Below are 19,998 nucleotides of genomic sequence, written 5' to 3'. Positions count from 1 at the left end.
TGCAGGTCAGTGTTAGCTGCATATGTTCCAAAGACACCTCATCCGATGGACCTCAACGGCCACAGACCTGTAGCATTGACACCTCACTTGATGAAGGTCCAAAAGAGACTGGCCCTGAAACATCTCTCACCTCTAGTGAGCTCTGCTATGAACCCCCTCCAGTTTGCCTAGCGGCCGGGCCTTCTTACAGAGCTCTTTCTCATCTGGAGAAACCAGGGAAGACTGTGAGAATAATGTTCTTTGATTTCTCCGGTGCTTTTAACACCATTCAGCCAGTGCTACTGAGGGACAAGCTGGACCTTGTTGGAGTGGAGCATGCCTTGTTCAAATGGATCCTAGACTACCTGACACACCAAACTCAGTATGTGAGAGACCAGGGCTGTGTGTCTGATACTGTGATCTGTAGTATGGGGGCACCACAAGGTACAGTTCTTGCCCTTTTCCTCTTCACACTGTACACTGCTGACTTTAGGTGCAACTCATCTAGCTACAACTTACATAAGTACCCTGATGACACTGCCATAGTAGGTCTCTTCACAGATTGAGACAGGGAGTACAGAGACTTAAACCGGGATTTTGTAGAATGGTGCCAGCAAAACCACCTCAGGATTAATGCTGGGAAGATCAAGGGTATAGTGGTGGACTTTAGTAAGTGGAAATGTGTTCCGAATTCAGTGGGCATTCAAGGGACAGGCAACACCTAAGTGCTTGGGTGTGCTCCTCAAGAATAAACTGGACTAGGCTGATCACCTGGATGTGCTGCACAGAAAGGGTCACAGCAGGCTCTACCTGCTAAGGAGGCCGAGGGTCTTTAGTGTCCAGGGGGCACTTTTTAGGGCCTTTTTCAAATCTCTAGTAGCATCAGCCATCTTCTTCAGAGTGGCCTACTGGGGGAGTAGCATACCAGCCAGGGACAGAAATAAACTTGACAGACTTGTTAGAAGGGCCAGCTCTGTCCTGGGGACACTCCTGGAACCAGTGCAGGTGGTGGGTGACAGAAGGATACTGTCCGTGGTGACCTCCATGCAGGAGAACAACTCTCATCCCATGTATGAGACGTGATAGCATTTTGCAGTACTGTCAGTGACTGTCTGCTTCACTCCAAGTGTGAGAAGGAGCGCGATCGGAGATCCTTCCTCCCAACCGCGGTCAGACTATATATTCAACATTAGGCTAAGCGAAGATCACTCCGCACAGAGAACTAAATGATCCTGAAGTCTTTCTTTCTTTTTATTTGCTATGACCCTAGGTATTCTGAGGTTGTGTTTTTTTTTCTTCTTGTAATAGTACTGTGTTATCTATGCTGCTGAATTTCCCCATGGTGGGACTATTAAAGGATTATCTTATATGTAAGAAATTTTCAGTAGATGTTTAAGTTAATAGAGCTTTTTGATCAAAGCAAAGTGATTGGGGGTAGTGGGGGACAAAAAAAAAAACAACAAAAAACCTTACCCACACAAACTGGCAAAATATTTTATTAACTTTTATCTGAAAAACTAAGTTATATGCAACTAACAATAAATATAAACACTAGAACATAACCATGAATGAAATCTTAAAATACTTTCTATCAGTGTTGTTTCTATTAAAGAGGACCTTTCATCAGATCGGGCACATGCACTTTTATATACTGCTGGAAAGCTGACAGTGTGCTGAATTCAGCGCACTATCGGCTTTCCCGATCTGTGCCCGATGTAAAGAGCTATCGGTCCCGGTACCGTAGGGCTTTACAGTCAGAACGGCATTTTTGACACTTAGCCAGGGACGCCCTTCTGCCCAGCAGCGCCTATCGCGCTGTGCTCTAAGACTGGGGAGGAACGCCCCCTCCCCTTCCTGATAATACTCGTCTATGGATGAGCACTGTGAGCAGAGGGAGGGAGGAGTTCCTCCCCGCTCACACTGTGCAGTGCGATAGGCGCTGCTGGGCAGAAGGGCGTCCCTGGCTAACTGTCAGAAACACCCTTCTGACTGTAAAGCCCTACGGTACCGGGACCGATGGCGCTTTACACCGGGCACAGATTGGGAAAGCCGATAGTGCACTGAATTCAGCGCACTGTCAGCTTTCCAGCAGTATATAGAACTGCATGTGCCCAGTCTGATGAAAGGTCCTCTTTAAGCTTACAGTACTGGAAAATTATTTTACCTTATCTCCTAAATTTAAAGAAATCACCCACAAACCTTGGTGGCAAATGGGTCGGTGCCAAACTAAGTTACTAAGAACAGCCATGGTCGCATTCAACCCTGGGACCCACTGATGTTTTTACTTCTCAAGCCTGGTTCATATCTGCGTCGGTAATCCGTTTGGGGGAGTTCGTATAGGGAAACCCCCCCCCCTGAACAGAGTACCGAACACATTGGCAAGCGGTGTGCAGTGAAAGCACATGGACCCCATAGACTATAGAACAGATCACTTAAACTCTTAAAGACTATAGTCACATGACCGATGTGCAAAATGGCCGTGAAAAATGTCCTTTTCACGTCTGTCTTGCACCCATTTCCATGGATCCCCATATATTTGAGTGTATGGAGGGAACCATGAAGATAGAAATAGAAGATAATCTGTAATTTGACAGTCCATTACAACATGTGGATAGTCCTTGGTTACATCAATTGTAATTAATGCCAATGTGCGACATCCATTCAAAACAAAACAAAACTGATGTCACATAGCTATCATACATAGCCTCAGACCTCTAGTTGTCCTGCCAGCACCTTAATCTATTTGTAGTGCAAAGAAAATCATGCAACTGGCATTACACTAACCTTGTTCTATATGTAGCCAACATGTATTATACTGGAATGGACACCAGTAATATAATGCTAATACTTAAAGTACTTTATCCCAGTACATCAGCTTTAGTCAGGACATAGTCAACGGTTCTACCTATTCTTTCTTATTAGAATTTTTATTTTTACACAGGTAAAAAAATCTAATGGATAAAAAAAAACCAAAAAAAAACCAACATACCAATTAAGGGGGTTTTCTAAGGTCATGATATTGATCACTTAGCCTTAGACCACCAATATTACAGCAGTAAAATCAGAGATCCAGGTCCCCATCAATGAACTGTTTATGGTGCTCGGGTGAGGTACACTTTTCTCAGGCCAGTGACATGTCCATTGATGACATGGCCTTACTGTAGTTCAGTTCCATTCAAATGAATGGGGCCGAACTGCAATACCAAGAACAGTGTACAGTACAGTACTTGGGAGGCAGTGAAGAGGTCACAGCACGTGGTGAAACACTGCAGCTCCTTCAATCAGCTTTTTTTTGGGGGGGAATGGGGGTGGCTGGTAGTTCCAGGTGTCAGACTCCCACTGATCTGATACTGTTAAGTTATCCTAAGGACAAGAGATCAATATAGTCCTGGAAAACATCTCTCCTGCCATGTTGGTTTTAGTGAATACTTACACGAGGGAAAGAGTGTGACTGTCCAATTCAACCAAATGACATGGGGAATGGTATCAACCACTTGAGAAATAACAGGATTGTTAGAAAAAACACAAGAACATGCCCTACAATCATGTATTACCCAAAACTGACCAGACGGGAAGGCAGGCACTCTTTATACACATTGAGCAACTTTATTTTCCGGCAGCATGTGTGTCAATATGTTTTATAATATACTTTATTAACAAATTTTGGCTCCTTTCTGCGAGATCCTGTGCTCCTTTATTCTTTCCCTAAGTTGAGTTCTGTACACTGCTGGAGTTTAGATGCAGAGGCTCCTGTATATTGCAGGGAAGCTGAGGCAGTGGCAGGGGTCACTACGGTCATATCTTTAATGTCATGAAAAGGGAGATTTTCATCGTTCATGTTACATAAAAATTCTCACTTCCAGCTGTAAAATTTCTGGAGATATTACCAATTAAAAAACACAGTCTGAATACACATGGCAATCCCAAGAGTTCATCTAAGTCCTCCACTTCATACACCAAGTAGGAAACATCATCTCTCAATAGAGAATAAAGGGAAAGAAGAAATGCGGGATTTCACAAAAAGGAGTCAAAATTTATTAAAGTATATTAAAAAATGTATTAATGACAAACACTGGCAGAAAATCAAGTCGTTTGAAAGTTTAGTTACACTAATAAAAACCTAACAAACATCATTAACCCATTCAGTGCTCCTTGCCAGGTAAAGTTGTGTATAGAAGAACCTGTTCAGGTTTTATATGGCTCACACAGCACAATGGTATACTTGCAGCTATTAACACAGGCACTTAACATTCTACCCAGTGAAGAAATCTTACATGGCAACATTTTCTGCTTTCCATGTTCCTTCCACTTCTCAACGCTAAACACAAATAATGGATGCAACAACGACATATTAGGTGAACTGAAGACCGCACACCACACATGTATAACAAAGTAACTGGCTTGTAAAACAACCATCTGTAAAAACAGTGCAAGGAAAATCATACAATGGTTTCATCTACAACCATTTCAGTGCAAAACTTTCAAACTCTCATTTTATTAAACCTTCAACATTAGAAAAACCGTATCCATTTTCTGTGTTTTCAAAATGTGAAACCAAAATTATATGAAGAATGTTGTACACTATGGGCACCAAGTGGAGCAACCACCACTAGATTACGTCTGGGTACAGCAAGGAGCAGAAAGCTTTCCTGTGGAAGGTTTTACCCTTCTCCACCTCCTGGGATTCTTGTACAGAAGGTAACAGACTAGTAAACACTACTGATGTTCACAGCGCACAGGTGTAGTAACATACTAGGAACAGTAAGTAAAGTGACCAGCACACACCCATGTAATCAAACAAAAGAATGCAAGTAACTCTGCAATATGGGAGAAAAAAAATAGGTATCCCTTTAACATTAAAGTGCCCACAACATACAAACTAATGTTATTGCAAACTATGTCAGCATGTGCAATTTTATGCTCTACAGTCCACTCCTTTGGAGGAGAGCATTAAAGCTAACAGCAGCCTTCAGGTCAGAGGTCCAGCAGCAACAAAATCTTCCATATTTCATCCTAAAGATGATACAAACTCCTCTGGTGATGTGCCAAGAGGAAGAAACTTCTGCAGAAACTATATGGAAATGATGGAGTTCACGGGAGAGCCGGTAATTCAGCTTTGCTGTTACATGATGGAACAGCTGGGATCCACTGTCTGGTTCGACTGAAATCAGAAGGGGAAAGATGTTAACATAAAAATGGGCTTTGTAATGGTCAATTCAAAAGGTCAGGTCACTGGGAAAAGATAAAAAAACAAAAACATGGTTTTGAAGTGATTTTTGATTTTTACAGGTGAAACATTTTAAGATTATGAGTTTTACCTATAAACCAAAGATTAGAGGCCAATACTGCAGTATGACATATACTTCTCCTTGTCTACAGACACTCCTATAAGAAGTGTTTTAATATGCAAGATGTAGTGTTAGCTCTGACCCAGATATATAAATGGCCCAAAGGAGACCAAGAGGACACTGACACACCAAACATACACTCCAAATTCAGTGTGAATGCATGCTCACTTGTATCTTGGTGAGAATAGTTCATGAACAGGAGATTTTTTAGCTAATGAATCAATAAAAACTAGATGATATACATACTGTACATTGTGAAGTTATGTTAGATGTCATGTATGAATTGTGACGAGGTTATCTGTTACAGGGAGCCTGTCAGCAGGAACATGTGTGTGTACACTTTCCAAAGACAACTTTTTTATTTCACATTGTGGCTCCACTTTCATGAATAGCAGTGATTATTCTTATGTAAATTAAATAAAAAACGTTTTCAGGGTTCTTTCACTGTAGATAACCTCCCCCAATTGCCACCCAGTTCGGCATTCATTTCTTGAGTGACCTCTCCTTTTCTGCACCCGGAACAGTAGGAGTTTTGGTTCAGAAATGGGCAACTGCAGACTAAGAGCTACTTCCTCAAAATACACCTGCAAAAAAACGCCTCCCATTCATTTGAATTTGGGCTGCTAGCTTTTTTTTCTGCTAACGTTTTTTTTTTTTTTTTTTTTCAGGCAGATTTCGTCAGGAAAATCCCATTGAAGTCAATGAGAGGCGGAAAAACAGACACGGTTTTTGACATGGTATTTGACGCTGTTTTTGACACAGTTTTTGCAAAAACCGCTATCGTTTTTCAAAGAGAAGTTTCCAGATCCATACACTATGCTGGAGCAAAAAAAACAAAACAAAAAAAAAAACAACATAACGAAACAAAACTAGAAAAACCTCATGTAAAAAAAAGAAAAAAACCCCATTTCCTAGTGCCTGAAGCTGATTGTTTTCCTCTCCAAAAAAACTCAGTGTGAACATACCCAAAGTGTGGCAAAGCAGGAAATGTAATGCAAGCAATGGGAATGGTTGGCAGTTATCTAGAGCAAAGTACTGAGACCTGGTTGGAGAATAGATTTCTATAAACCCCTTTTAGCCAAGTTGTGTAAGAATAAAACACAGATTTTCAGGAAAATGGAGCCGCAATGCAGAATAAGACAGATATCTTTGGAAAGTGTAGAAACAGCCCTAGAAGGTACACTCAGACAGATACTGATTTTTTTTTCTGTTGACGGACTCCCCTCAATACATTTCTTAGAAGGCAGAATTTAGTCTTTTCTTGTCCATGCATGTTTACTCTAAGGGTCCGACAGGTCTATGTTAGAGCCATGCTTGCTATTATACTAGGGGGCATGCACAAGATGACACACGTGACCTCACCTCCAGACACCTGCCTGCTGAATCATGACACTAAACAGCATTTCTTTTTCCTCCTTTTAGGCTGAATTGCCATTGAAAATGCAAAACATGAAGAAAAAAATACAAGGTCAAGTCTTGTATTAACTCATTAAGTACTAGTCTCTGCTCCACTGATTCCAAAGTAGTTGGGATTTTTTTCTGTAACCTTCAGTTCCTGAGAAATCATTTCTCCTAATTTCAGCATCCAAATTACTTATTAAGACCTCATAAGTATTTTGGGGGCGGAGCAGATCGGACACCACCCACCCGATAGAGAGCTAAATTAGCATATTGGTTGCTGAAGCTAAGAGAAGCAATTGGCCAGGAATGGTAACTGCTAAAGAAATTATTCTAACTGTTCCAGAATCCTGTAAAGGGATTCAAAGCGGTACATTTGGTGGAGGTAGTGAAAGGTCACCATTTTTTTTGGACATGGCATACTTACTAATCACATACCATCCCCCAGTCACCTTGTCTCTTAGATTTGCAGGTGGGGAGCCTGTGACATGAGTGTACATATCAACAGCAGAGGTACAGCACAAATACATGTGGGCACTCCCTCCCTAATGCCCTGCAACTTAAAGGGGTTGTTTTAGGAAGGAGGATGGCTCACCTGTTCGCTTTGCTCCGGGGTCTTGTTTTCGCAGAAGTCCCTATCTTAGGTGACCGCTGAGCCCAATCAACATCCTCAGCTGGCTTAAGTAAGGGAACTCTGACATGACTCACATACATTAGGTAATGTCCCGTGTCCTTTCCTTAGGCTGTGTGGTGGGGATTTGCGCTCAAACAAGGTCCTGCAGCAGCAGGATCAGACCATGGTGGACACTGGCACACTGAAGACAGGAGGGTATGTTTTTTTTTCACCCCCTTCACCTTTTCTGGCCTCTCTGCCAAAAACAGGTTTATTTTGGACAACCCCTTTAAGAATCATTGCAATAGGGGGATGGTATTTATATTAATATGCGTACTCCTATCAGGCAATGAGTGCACAGCCCAAAAAGTTAACTACCAGCATACAACATTTCCAGCTTCACTTTTTAGATCTTCATGAACTCTGGAATGCTTTTGCCCTAGTGATTTTAAAAATATTTTTGAGACACAATGAGGCAGATTCATTAAAAACTGTCTTAGCTGCCCAGACAATCCCTCCTTCTATACCTCTTCACTACTTCCAGAGCAGCTAGTCATGTAGAGCGCATGTGCGAGGTTTTAATCGCGCTGTACGTGACACCCTGCTCTGAGCGCAGTGAAAAGGTGTAGAATGAGGCATCATCTTTAAAGAAGGGGGTGGTGAGAAACTGAGACAGCTGATGACGCAGGGGTGCTCAGAGCATGGGGGACTCTCTGCTTCCTGAAGATTGATTTGCATATGGATAAAACCGGTTTCATTCATTAAATGGCTTCGAGGATCAAGGAAAGACAGGTATATGCCTAGAATAGACTTTCTAATGGCTATGTAAAGATATGCTTAGTTATGAAACGCTCTAGATGATAGACTCCCTAGAATAAGTTGTGAAGGAAACATCTTTAGTAAATATATATATTATTTAAAGTTTCTTTAACATTTTTGCAATAAAATGTTTCTTTGACCCCAAATTTTATGAAATATGTAATATGAAAAAAGGCGCACCGCTAGCAATGCAGATATAGATATAGGCAAACTGCTAAATGGACACACAGTGGAGCTCAAAACTGAAGGTATTCTTAGAATTTGTTGTTGAAAGATTTGGCAGAGATGAACCAGGTCACAGTTCCAGAACCCCTGAAGTACCAGCATAGTGGAAATCCCCAAAAGTGACCCTACTTTGCAAACTTTACTGCATTAGGGGTATAGAGATCATTTCAACCCAACCCCCACTGCTGTTTCACAAAATTTATTAACAGTGGGTCAGTAAAATAAAAAAAAAATACTTTTGCCAATAAAACATTGCTTTAGCTTCAAATTTTCCAGCTTCAAAAGAGTCAACAGGAGATAAAGTACCCCACATGCAATTTCTCTTAACCCATTAACTGCCATGATCCCCAATTAGGGATGGTGGGGGGGCTAAGGTACTTTAGCCCCCCTACGAATGCCATCTCTCATTGAGGTATAGAAACGGGACACTGACGTGCTGCAGCAGGATGTCGCCCGTGATAGGAAACCTAAATGGATTATGTGCATGCATTGCTTTGCGCACATGAGGTCATTTTGGGATCCACATCTCTTTTCCAAACACACGGAGATACAATGGAAACCCCTGAGAAACTGCAACACTTTGGTACTCATCTAGGTGCATAAGTAGTAGTAATTTTGCTGGAATATTACCTTTTACTGCATATGGCCCCACAATATACAAATTGTGTGGAGTACATCAGAGAATAATACTTTTAGATTTTTTTATTGCATTCACCTTGCATACTTTTTCTCTCTATGACGTTCAGCAATACACTACCATACCTGTGTATAGCAGTGAAAGATAACTCATTTGCAATGACATTTACTGCCTATTCAATACAACTTCTGACTGCTGACTCCCTAACCAGATTCCAAAAGCACAGCTGGAGCGCCCGCAGCTTCCATCACATGTAACCTGGAAATGTGGGAAACATTTACCATTTCAAATGAACTTATTGAATTGTATTGTATTACCTTAGAACGAAATTCAGCCAATTCCTCATCAAGAAATTCCTCATCAGTCTCCCCTTCATCTCTTCTTACCCTAAAGAGAGTCCGTTCAGCACATTCCTAAAAGCAATTGTTGAACAAAAGGACATATCTGAGAATATCCACCATAATATTTCAGCGTTTGCTCTCCTGGAATTATTCGGGGTTCTAAATCCCTTGAGAAGTCCAAACACATTTTGGATGAAACAGAGGTGAGGCCGTCCTTTGCATAGTTTTATAAACCATTGACTAATAAATCATAGTGTGTACAAGTGCCAAAACAATTGAGAAATATCTCTGTGAACCTTATCAATCAAGAGGACACCAAATTACACAGTACAGTAGAGAAAAATATTAACCGGGCTAGATACTTTGTAATACAACAGAATGTGTTCTTACCTCCCCAGTGGAATCCAATAGCGTAACTTTTACATCATCACCGGTTCCCCAAGATTTCTGAGCTTTCCACACAAAATCCGAGGGAGGGTTGTGAACAGCTCCAGCACCTGCTGCCCAAATCTGTCAGAAACAGTTACAGTATTTAATGGTAATAACTGAGGACATCATCTCTAATTAGGAATTCTCTATTATCATATAAACTCAAGTAAAAGCCGACCCGAGTATAAGCCGAGGCCTCTAATTTTACCACAAAAAACTGGGAAAAGTTATTGATTCGAGTATAAGCCGAGGGGGGAAATGCAGCAGCTACTGGAAAATTTCAAAAATTAAAATGGTTTTTGGGTGCAGTAGTTGCTGGGTGCTGGGGAAGGGGAGCGGGTGTTTTGGTTGTCTGTCTGCCCCTTCCCTGAGCTTGAGGACTGTTTTTTTTTCCCCCACTTGGAACTCAGCCTGGCTGAATATAAGGTATCTGCAGTGCTCCTATTAACCCCTTCCCAATGGAACAGGAGCACTGCAGATCCCCTATATTCAGTAGATCGGGCACTGTCAGACACAGGGATACCTAATGTGTCTGTGTTTCACAGTCATTTTCTACTTTTATATGTATTCTAGGGAAAGGAGTGATTTAGAACTTTTATTTATTCTATTTTTTATTCTATTTTTTTAAAGCTTCTTTTTTTATTTCACTATTTTATTGGAAATTCTTTACATTACTATTGCGGCTGGTCATAGACCAGTGGTGTATATTTAGACCACACACACTATTGAAAGGTCCAGCCACCCACATTTTGGTGTTTTTAGGACTTAATTTATCCTCAAAATAATGGTTTTATCGGATCCAATAAAAGTTAAATTTTAGTTACTCCTTCAGTGAACTACTCTCTATAGAGTAACAATACCTCAGTGATACTTATTCAAATTTATATTTATATAGTATTTAGTGTTTTGATACTTTTTTTAAAAAATGAAAAACTTAGCAAAAAAGAAAAAAAAAATTGTGTTGCCATGTTGTGACATATGTAACTTTCATATTTACATGTATGGAGCTAGATATGGTGTGTTTTTATACGGGACAGGATGACTTTTTTATTGATACCAATTGGGGAAAGATCTGATGGTTTAATTACTTTTTATTCAATTATTTATAGGAGGCAAAGTGTTGGAAAAAAAAAAGCTATTTGGCCATTTGGTTTTTTTTTTTAGCCACTACGCCGTTCACCATATGGGATAAATGTTTTAATAGTTCGGGCATTTTGGAGCGCAGGGATACCTAATATGTTTGTTTACTTTTATATCTGATCTAGGGAAAGGGGGTTGATTTAAACTTTTGTAAACTTTTAAAAACTTTGATTTTTTTCCTTTTATTTTTATGATCAGATCCCCTAGGGACCTTGAAAACTAAGGGGTTCTGATCACTCATGTTATTCACTGCAATACTACTGCACTTCAGTGAATAGCAAAATACCATCAGTTCTATAAGACGCTGCCTCTCGGCTGTCATAGCAACTGATCGCTGCCCTCCGGTGATGTTCAGGAGGGCGGCGATCGGTAAAAAAAATTGCGACGCCCATTGAATTTAGACGCCGCAGTCTCATTTGAGACTAAAGGGCTAACAGCCGCAATTGGTGCTGGCACCGATTGCTGCTGTTAGCACGGGGTCCTGGCTGTATTATACAGCCAGCGTCCGCTTGCATGGAGAGAGCTCCGCTCCTGAGCTCTCTCCATACATCCCCATGTGACCCAGGACGTACTATTACGCCCTGGGTCACTAAGGGGTTAAAGGCCTAACATCAAGGACCAAACCAAAACTATAGGTAAATCCAAAAAGAGATAAGGAACAGATTTTATGCTCATTTTCTACACCTAAACATTAATTTTATTGTTTGATGCGTTTACTACCACCAACTATAATTTTATAGTGGTAACATATTCTGAGGCACTAACACATTTATATAGCAGATACTCACAGTGACACGATGGCCAGCTTTCAGAATAAATCGGCCAGGAAGCTTAAAACCAATTTCAGGCAGGCTTCCATGCTGTCTCTTAATGGTCCAGCCACTCAGCTGCTGATCCTGCATTTAGTATAAATGATATTTTATCAGTAAGCATCCACGTGCTAGGCCACTAATACACAGTTTAAGCCGTTGTGCTCACAAATGTTAAAGTTCCAGACTACTGATCACTAACCTATAGCTCTAAAGTTACTGAAAACTCCAACTCCCAGCCAGCCAGTACTTGCAGAATACACTTATCAGGGCATGATGAGAGTTGTAGTTTTTGCAACAACAGGTGTGAAGCCACTACTGATAAGAATACAAGTAACATTGACTTCAAAGGGACAAGATTACATTTTGTATACATATCCCGATGTTCACAGATGAAAATACACATCAAATGAGTGTGTGCTACATAAGACAATACCTCAGCTGCATTGTTCACAAGCCTCAAGTACTTTCCTTCCGGGTCTATTTCTTCAATGGACACTGGACATGATGAGGAGGCCTCCTGGATGATCTTATACCCAGGTCTGCTCTCTCCTCTTTCACTTTCTTCTAACTTTCTTTTCTTACCACGCAGTAAGCAGCTTGTCTGACTTGAACTGCTTCGAGAAACTGTGCTTCTCCGAGGACTTGGAGACAGTTTTAGCCTAGACAAAACAGATACAGAAAAGCATACAGTCTATATCTACAGTCCATATCAAAACATTTATCTTTCATTGGTATTTGCATCTTCTAGTCTGTCCATTCCCACTGGCGGATTTGCTCATCAGCCAAGCAACAATGTGCAAACAATCCCAAAAACCTAAGATATTAAAGTGATCCTACATTAATACCAGGAATAAAAACTACATGATTATGCAATGTTGACTGATAAACCCATGCAGCTTAGAAAGTTGTACCTTTGCTCTTCTCCTTCCAACATTTTCCTGTATGCATTTATTTCCATGTCTAGTGCTAGTTTGACATCCAATAACTGCTCATATTCTTCCAGCTGTGTCTGCAGTTTATGCCTCATGTCTGCCACCTCTCGGTCCTTCTCACACATTTGTCTTCGGTGCACCTCTTTTGCGCGGTCCAGTATCTCCTGTAACTCTCTCACCTTGTATTCTAGAGCAGAATTCTATGACAAAACACAGTTTATTTACAAAATAGCTTTCAACATACTACTTAGGGGGGGTTCACATCTGCGCCCGTGCCCGCTTTAAGCAATCTTGCTGGGTTTCAATCTTCTGCTCCGAGAAACTGGACAGGGGATGGAAACCCGGCAGTCAGTTTTCAAACCCACTGTAGTGAATGGGTTTGAAAAGTAAGCGCCTGTGAGCGGCCTGTCCGCAGCTAAACAGTTTTCTCTTTTAACCGTACACGAAGTCGGACACGCAGGACTTTGTGTCCGGTTAAAAAAAAAAAAAAAAACTGTTTCGCCGCGGACAGGTACAAAACGCTCACAGGCACTTACTTTTCAAACCCATTCACTTGAATGGGTTTGAAAACTGACTGCCGGGTTTCCACCCCCTGTCCAGTCAATAGCGAGAGCCAGTGTCTGCTTTTTGGTATTTGCCTAACCACATTCAGACAGTGCTTACCGCTACACAGTCTGAAATATTTCACCGCAGAACACAGAAATCTACTTTCAAAAAAATGTGTACAGTGGAGGAGATTTATCTTGCTTGTACAAGTTTTCCAGGTTTCGCATAAAAAAAAACAAAAAAAAAAAACGTGACTAACATTTTCTGAAAGCAGGGTGTAGTAAGGGGCATGACACTGGGTGGGAACACCAGACCCATCACTTTATGACTATTTAATTGAAACATAACCACGGAAAGCGCAGGATTTTTAAACGGATATTCCCAACTTATCAAATTATCGTCTATCAATAGGGTAGAGAATAACTTGCAGATTGGTGGGAATCAAATTATTCAGAAGAATTGGAAAGCCATACTAAAAATGATAATTTTATGCAGCAGTGTCAATTGAGTAGTGGTTAAAGGGTTTTTTTTTTTTTTATAACTCAAATTTTTATTGAAAATTTTTTTAAACAATAAGAAAAGAAAAAACAATTACAAGTTACAAGGCGAACACCCGCCCTGCGAACAGAAAAAGCACACAGTGCAATACAAAATACAATCAGAAGAATAAAAAAAAAAAAAAAAAAAAATTAAAGACAAAGAAAGCAACATAGAAAAAAAAGAAAAAGGAAAAAAGGGGGGGGGGGGGAGGGAGGGGTTAGTGGGACAGATGAGTGGGGGAGAGGACTAAATGTGGGGGGTGAAAGGGTAGGTAGGGGTGAGTGTGAGCAGTCAGGAAACCAGTGAGAGCGCTCGCCAGGTCATCCATACCACAGCCAGTTGGGAAGGGCTCGGGAGCAACCACTGGTCAAATACCTGAGACGAACAACAAGAGTATCAATCAGAGGAGGGGTCAGAGCCCAGGAGCGTCCGGTACTCTGCAGACTGTTGAAACCTGAACCAGTAGAACCAGGTTTTGATGTACGCCTCAGTCGTGCCATGCAGGAAAGACGTGAGATTTTCCATGCGCATTATCTCGTTGACCTTCGAAATCCAGAGGGAGAGAGGAGGAGGATCCACTCGTTTCCAAAAAAGGGGGATACAAGCCCGGGCAGCGAGGATCAGGAATCTAAGTAGGGAACGCTTAAAGACCTTTACAGAAGACTCACAATGATTAAGGAGGAACAGGGCAGGGCCCAAATGGTGAGAAGTTTCAGTAAGCTGGAGGGTTATCCGCTTGACCCCCTCCCAGAAGGACGAAAGGGCAGGACAGGACCAAAAAATGTGTAGCAGCGTGCCTTCCTCGTCGCCACAGCGCCAACATAATGGGGAGACCTGAGGAAACATAGCATGGAGTCTCGTAGGAACCCTATACCATCGGGACAAGATTTTGTAGCTGGCCTCCTGGTGGCGAGAGCTGATGGAAGCAGTATGAGAAAGGCGAAAAATGCGCCTACGCTGCTCCTGAGAGAGGGAAAGGGATAAGTCAGATTCCCATTTCAACAAGAACGGCGGAACAAAGTCCTCCGGAGGTTCAACCAGGATCCGGTAAGTGAGCGAGAGGGAGTGGCGAAGGGGGCCAGCACCAACAAAAATCTTCTCCAAGGGGGTAGGTTCGACGCGGAACTCTGCAGGAGCAGGGAGAGAATGTAAAAAGTGACGAAGTTGCATCCCCCGCCAAGCATCCAAAGGGGGCAGCTCAGGAGGGGCCTGGGAATTCAGAAGTGTAGTCCATCCCCCAGCGTCCTGGAAGTGACAGGCACGGAAAATCCCATGACGGCGCCAATTACGAAAAACTCGGTCAAACATTCCAGGTGGAAAGGCAGGATTGCCCAGCACTGGGAAAAGAGCGGAATCCTTAGGGAGGAGAGTGGAGCGAACAAGGCCCCTGGAGCAAATCCGAAGCGTGGGACCAAGGGTAGGGTGAGAAAAGAGAGATGACAATGAGGAGGAGTCCAGCCATGGGGCAACCTGCAAAGGGATCGGAGAGAATGCCTGTTCGATGTAGACCCAAGGTTTAGAAACAGCATGCCTACACCAGTCCACGACACGAGTCAGGTGGGTAGCCAAGTAATAGGACTTCAGGTCCGGAAGCGATAAACCACCGCAACTCTTGGGACGAAAGAGAAAAGCCTTGCTCACTCGGGCGGGTCTGCCCGACCAGATGAACTTCAATTGGACGGAAGTGAGGGATCTAAGAAAAGACAGAGGGATGTGAATGGGAAGCGCCTGCATCAAGTAGAGAAGACGAGGGAGAATGTTCATTTTAAAAATCGCGCATCTCCCGAACCAAGTAAAGGCTCCAGTGGACCATCGAGTACAATCAGCCCTGATAGACGCCAGGAGTGGGGGGAAGTTGCAACGAAAGAGATCTTTCGGGTCCGGAGTAAGATAAACCCCCAAATATTTGAGAGAAGTGGGGGCCCAATGAAAAGGGAAAGATTGACTCAAGGAGGTGGCCGCCGAGGAGGAAAGGGTCACATTAAGGGCTTCCGACTTCGAAAAGTTGATTTTAAAATTCGAAAGGGTCGAGTAAACCTGAAAGGCAGACATCAGAGCTGGAAGAGAAACATGAGGGGAGGAGAGAAAAAATAGCAAGTCGTCTGCATAAGCCGCCACTTTGTATAAACAGGAAGAATGAGCAGCGCCTGAGATGTTCGGGTCGGCTCGAACCTGGCGGAGGAAGGGTTCAAGAGTCAGGACGAAAATGAGAGGCGAGAGGGGGCATCCTTGCCTAGTGCCATTTCGGATAGGGAAGGACTGGGACAATAAACCGTTCACCCTAACCATCGCTGTAGGGAGAGAGTATAGAGCCATGATCCAACTCATCATGCGATTTCCAAGACCAATATGTAACAGGGTCTCTTCCATGAACCGCCAGTTGACCCTGTCGAAGGCTTTCTCAGCGTCAGTTGAAAGAAGCATGAGAGGAGAGCCCGATTGTTTAGCCCCATACATGAGGTTGATAGCTTTGGTAGTATTATCTCGAGCCTCACGGCCGGGTAAAAATCCAGCTTGATCCGCGTGAACAATATTTCCTAACAAGGGCGATAAACGCGTCGCAAGGATCTTGGCTAAAATTTTTAGGTCAACATTGATTAGCGAAATGGGGCGGTAGTTAGAGCACAGAAGAGGGTCCTTTCCGGGTTTGGGGATAACCGCTATGTGAGCACACAGGGAGTCACGACAAAGGGCCGAGCCATCGGTGAGAGAATTGAAAACTTTCAACAGTCTGGGGCGGAGTTCAGGGCCAAGTTTCTTATAGTATACCAAGGTAAGGCCGTCTGGGCCTGGGGCCTTACCCGTTGCCATACTGGAGATAGCTAAAGAAATTTCCTCTTCAACAATAGGAGATTCCAAGGCCGTCAATTCCTCTAGAGACAACGACGGGAGACCAGAGGAGGAGAGATAAGAACGAATGCGATCTCGGAACTCCGCTTCAGGGAGAGGAGAAGGGCCAGAGTTTACAGAATACAAAGAGGCATAATAGTCCCGAAAGGCAGCTGTAATATCAAGGGGCATGTGTAATCGAGTACCCTGGGCGGAATTGATGCATGGAACGTAGGTGGAGGACTGCTGAACCCGAAGGGCCCTAGCTAGTGAACGCCCGCTCTTATTTCCAAACTCATAAAAATGACGTCTGCATTTAGCTAGAGTACCCTTCACCCTATCAGTGACGAGCGTACGCAATTCCTCTCGGGCGCTGGCAAGCTGGGAATAAACATCAGGAGTGATTTGGCGTTTATGAAGAAGTTCCAATGAGCGGATCCGCTGCAGCAGAGATTCAATACAAGCCCGGCGTTCCTTGTTTAAGCGGGAACCATGTTGCAACAGGATACCCCGGATAAAACATTTGTGAGCCTCCCACACCATTGGAGGAGCAATCCCCGACAATTCCTCCCTCTCAAAGTATTCCCCCAAACGGGTCTTAATGTCATCCAGGATGGTTACGTCATCAAGAAGTGATGCGTTAAGTTTCCACTGACGCTGGAAGGGAATAGGAGAGGACAAGGAAACAGACAAAGTAACCAAAGCATGGTCGGAGAAAGTAATGTTATCGACTTCCGCAGCCAACAAAGAGTGGAGATGTTGGTGACGGATAAAGAGGTAGTCGATACGAGAGTATCGGTGATGGACCGGAGAGTAATAGGAGTAATCCCTATCCAATGGGTGGAGTAACCTCCAGGAGTCCACAAGCTGGTGGGAATGAAGGTCCCTCTTAATCCTCCTGATGAGCGAGTAAGGGTGAGAAGAGACGCCAGCAGAAGAGTCCAATGAAGGGTCTAGGACCAGATTAAGATCACCCCCCGCCACCAGGAAGCCCTCCACAAAGCCGTCCAACAGCCCTAAGTAAGAACTAAGGGCACGACCCTGTCCCGAGTTAGGCAAATACAAAGAGGCAAAAGTAAAAAGCTGAGAGGAGATACGACCCTTGACCATAACAAGTCTCCCCTCAGAATCAGTGCGAGTCTCCAAATGTTCCCAAGGCAGGGAGCGAGAAATCAAGATACTAGTCCCTCTGGATTTTGGGTCAGGAGAAGAGCTATGATATGCATGAGGAAACCAAGCATTAGTCAACTTGTATGGCTTGGTAGAGCAATGGTGAGTTTCCTGCAAAAACACAACATGAAGGCGCTTACCTTTGAGCAGATTGAAGAGTACGGAGCGCTTCTCTGGACTATGAAGGCCTCTCACATTGAGGGAGCCCACGGCGATGGAGGAAAGGCGATCAAGCGGAGGCATGGAGGGAGACGGGCTTTCCCAGCTCACACCCTAGGAGCAGAGAGAGAAAAGAAAAAAAAAAAAAAAAAAAAGGGGGGGGGGAGGAAGGGGAGAGGGCGAAGAATTGAAGAGGGTAAAGGGGAGGGAAAGAAAAGAAAAAAAAAAAAAAAAAGAGAGAAAAGTAACAGAGTAGAGGAAGGAGAGCAGTAAAGAATGAGGGGGGGGGGGGGGAGAAAGGAAAGGGAAAAAGAACCAAGAGTAGAACAAATCTAACTACCCCTAGACAAATGGGCCAGGGGCACAACAACAGACAGGAAGGAGTGAGGGAGTAAGAAAAGATGGGGGGAGAAGTGGGCCCGCAAGCACCACGAGTGTACCTGGTAAGGAAGACCCTATGTCCCCACCCCCAACAAAGTGTAAAGGGATAGGAAGCACAGGGCTACAAACTGACTCTAAGGTCCAAATAACAACATTGTATAAAAACACAGCAATACCAACAACAAGGGCCATCTATAAAGCCCAGCAGGAACAGGATCAAGAGGAACAGAGTAGTCACAAAACAAAATAAACATAGTGAAAATGTCCACCAACCGCGAAACAAGTCCAAGACCACTCAACATAAAAGGATATTAACACTGTCCTGTGGGCAGATCAAAGACCGGCGGCATGAGAGCTCATGCTTCAATGGGAAGCTGAGCTGAGAGATCTGGTTGGCGGAGCGGAGACCCAGGCGGATCCGGTATTGGAAGACGTCGTGGAGATGAGTTTCGCCGAGGTCTCTCTCTGGAAGCAGCCGAAGAAGAACGCCTGGAACCGCGGCCGCGCCTGGGTATAGTAGGGCGGGAGGAATCCAGAGCAAGCCAGTTCGGGACTGAGACAGGGCGCACATCCAGGGAGGCAAACAAATCAGGCAAGTCCGCCGGGGAACGGACAACAATCGAAGACGAGCCAACACGAACAATCAAATGGAAGGGATGACCCCACCTATAGGAACCTCCACAGTCCTTAATCAGAGTCAACACCGGCTGAAGGGCACGGCGCATAGCCAATGTGCGGGATGAGACGTCTGGGTAGAGCTTGACAGAGGCATTCTCAAAAGGCACCGATCCCATATCCCAGGCACACCTCAGGATGTGTTCCTTGTCCGTGAAGTAATGTAGTCTACACAGAACGTCTCTAGGATTAGCAGGGTCAAGCGGGCCAGAACGTTGGACTCTATGCACACGGTCCATCATGAAGGTAGCATCCAGCGGGCGTTGAGTCGCCATATTGAAAATGGTATTAATACGGCTGATCAGATCATCCTGAGGGCCTTTTTCTGGCACTCCTCGTAATCGAATATTATTTCTGCGACCCCGGTTCTCCTGGTCATCCAGGAGCAAGGCAATTTGTTGAAGGCGGGCCTCAGAGTGGGTTTGATTGCTCTCCACTGCAGACAGGCGTTGTTCCAAAGAGGACAGTGTTTGATCAGTAGCGTCAGCCCTAGTAGTAAGTTGAGACACATCAGACTGGATCGCACCGAGGGCCTGTGCCTGGGATTGTTCCATTCGGGAAACTACAGCATCCAGGTCCTGTTTAGTGGGCAGAGCTTGAATAAGGTCCCGAAGTAGCTGAAAGTCCGCAGAGGCAATATGGGCTGCCGAGCAGGGCAGGGAGGCCGAATCCATGGATTGCACGTCATGTCCAGGGAGGGTGGCAGACAGTGAAGGAGGTGGCTGCGATTGGCGAAGCGGAGGAGATGGAGGAGCCATGTCATCAGTGCCAGACCCAGTAGCCGAGGTTCCAGATCGGGACAGGAAGGTAGAGATTGACGGTGAGTGAGTAAGAGAGCGACTCGGCGTGCGGGAAGGAGCAGTAGAGGTGTTAGGACGTCTTCTGGACATATCACAATGAGAAGCGACCATAGAAGGTAAGGAAGGTACACTCGCAGTATCACCAGGCCTTACATGAGGCGGTCACACAGTTCCATAATCAAACCTGGTACCCATGAGGTGCAAAAGGAGCAATGGGAGAAGTGC

The 19,998-nt window shown here is 43.9% G+C and overlaps 1 protein-coding gene across 3 annotated transcripts in view; it reads right to left on the bottom strand.

Moving 5' to 3' along the window:
* Positions 1 to 2,959: 2,959 nt before the first annotated feature.
* LOC142202950 (lamin-B3-like) overlaps positions 2,960 to 19,998 on the bottom strand; it is a 31,320-nt gene continuing 14,281 nt past the window's right edge. For 2 of the 3 annotated variants that reach the window (XM_075273340.1, XM_075273341.1), the window contains 7 exons: positions 12,653 to 12,873; positions 12,175 to 12,400; positions 11,718 to 11,825; positions 9,751 to 9,870; positions 9,337 to 9,432; positions 6,690 to 6,750; positions 2,960 to 5,140 (listed from right to left, as the gene is read on the bottom strand). In XM_075273340.1, the coding sequence (XP_075129441.1) occupies positions 6,712 to 6,750; positions 9,337 to 9,432; positions 9,751 to 9,870; positions 11,718 to 11,825; positions 12,175 to 12,400; positions 12,653 to 12,873 (810 nt within the window). In that variant the 3' untranslated portion in view covers positions 2,960 to 5,140; positions 6,690 to 6,711. The remainder of the gene's footprint in view (positions 5,141 to 6,689; positions 6,751 to 9,336; positions 9,433 to 9,750; positions 9,871 to 11,717; positions 11,826 to 12,174; positions 12,401 to 12,652; positions 12,874 to 19,998) is intronic. The other variant, XM_075273339.1, reaches the window with a different exon arrangement.

The sequence above is a fragment of the Leptodactylus fuscus genome, chromosome 5, assembly GCF_031893055.1.
Source record: "Leptodactylus fuscus isolate aLepFus1 chromosome 5, aLepFus1.hap2, whole genome shotgun sequence".
NCBI classification, from domain to species: Eukaryota; Metazoa; Chordata; class Amphibia; order Anura; family Leptodactylidae; genus Leptodactylus; species Leptodactylus fuscus.
Note: the sequence above shows the minus strand (reverse complement) of the source record. Positions and strands in the feature narration are given on the sequence as shown.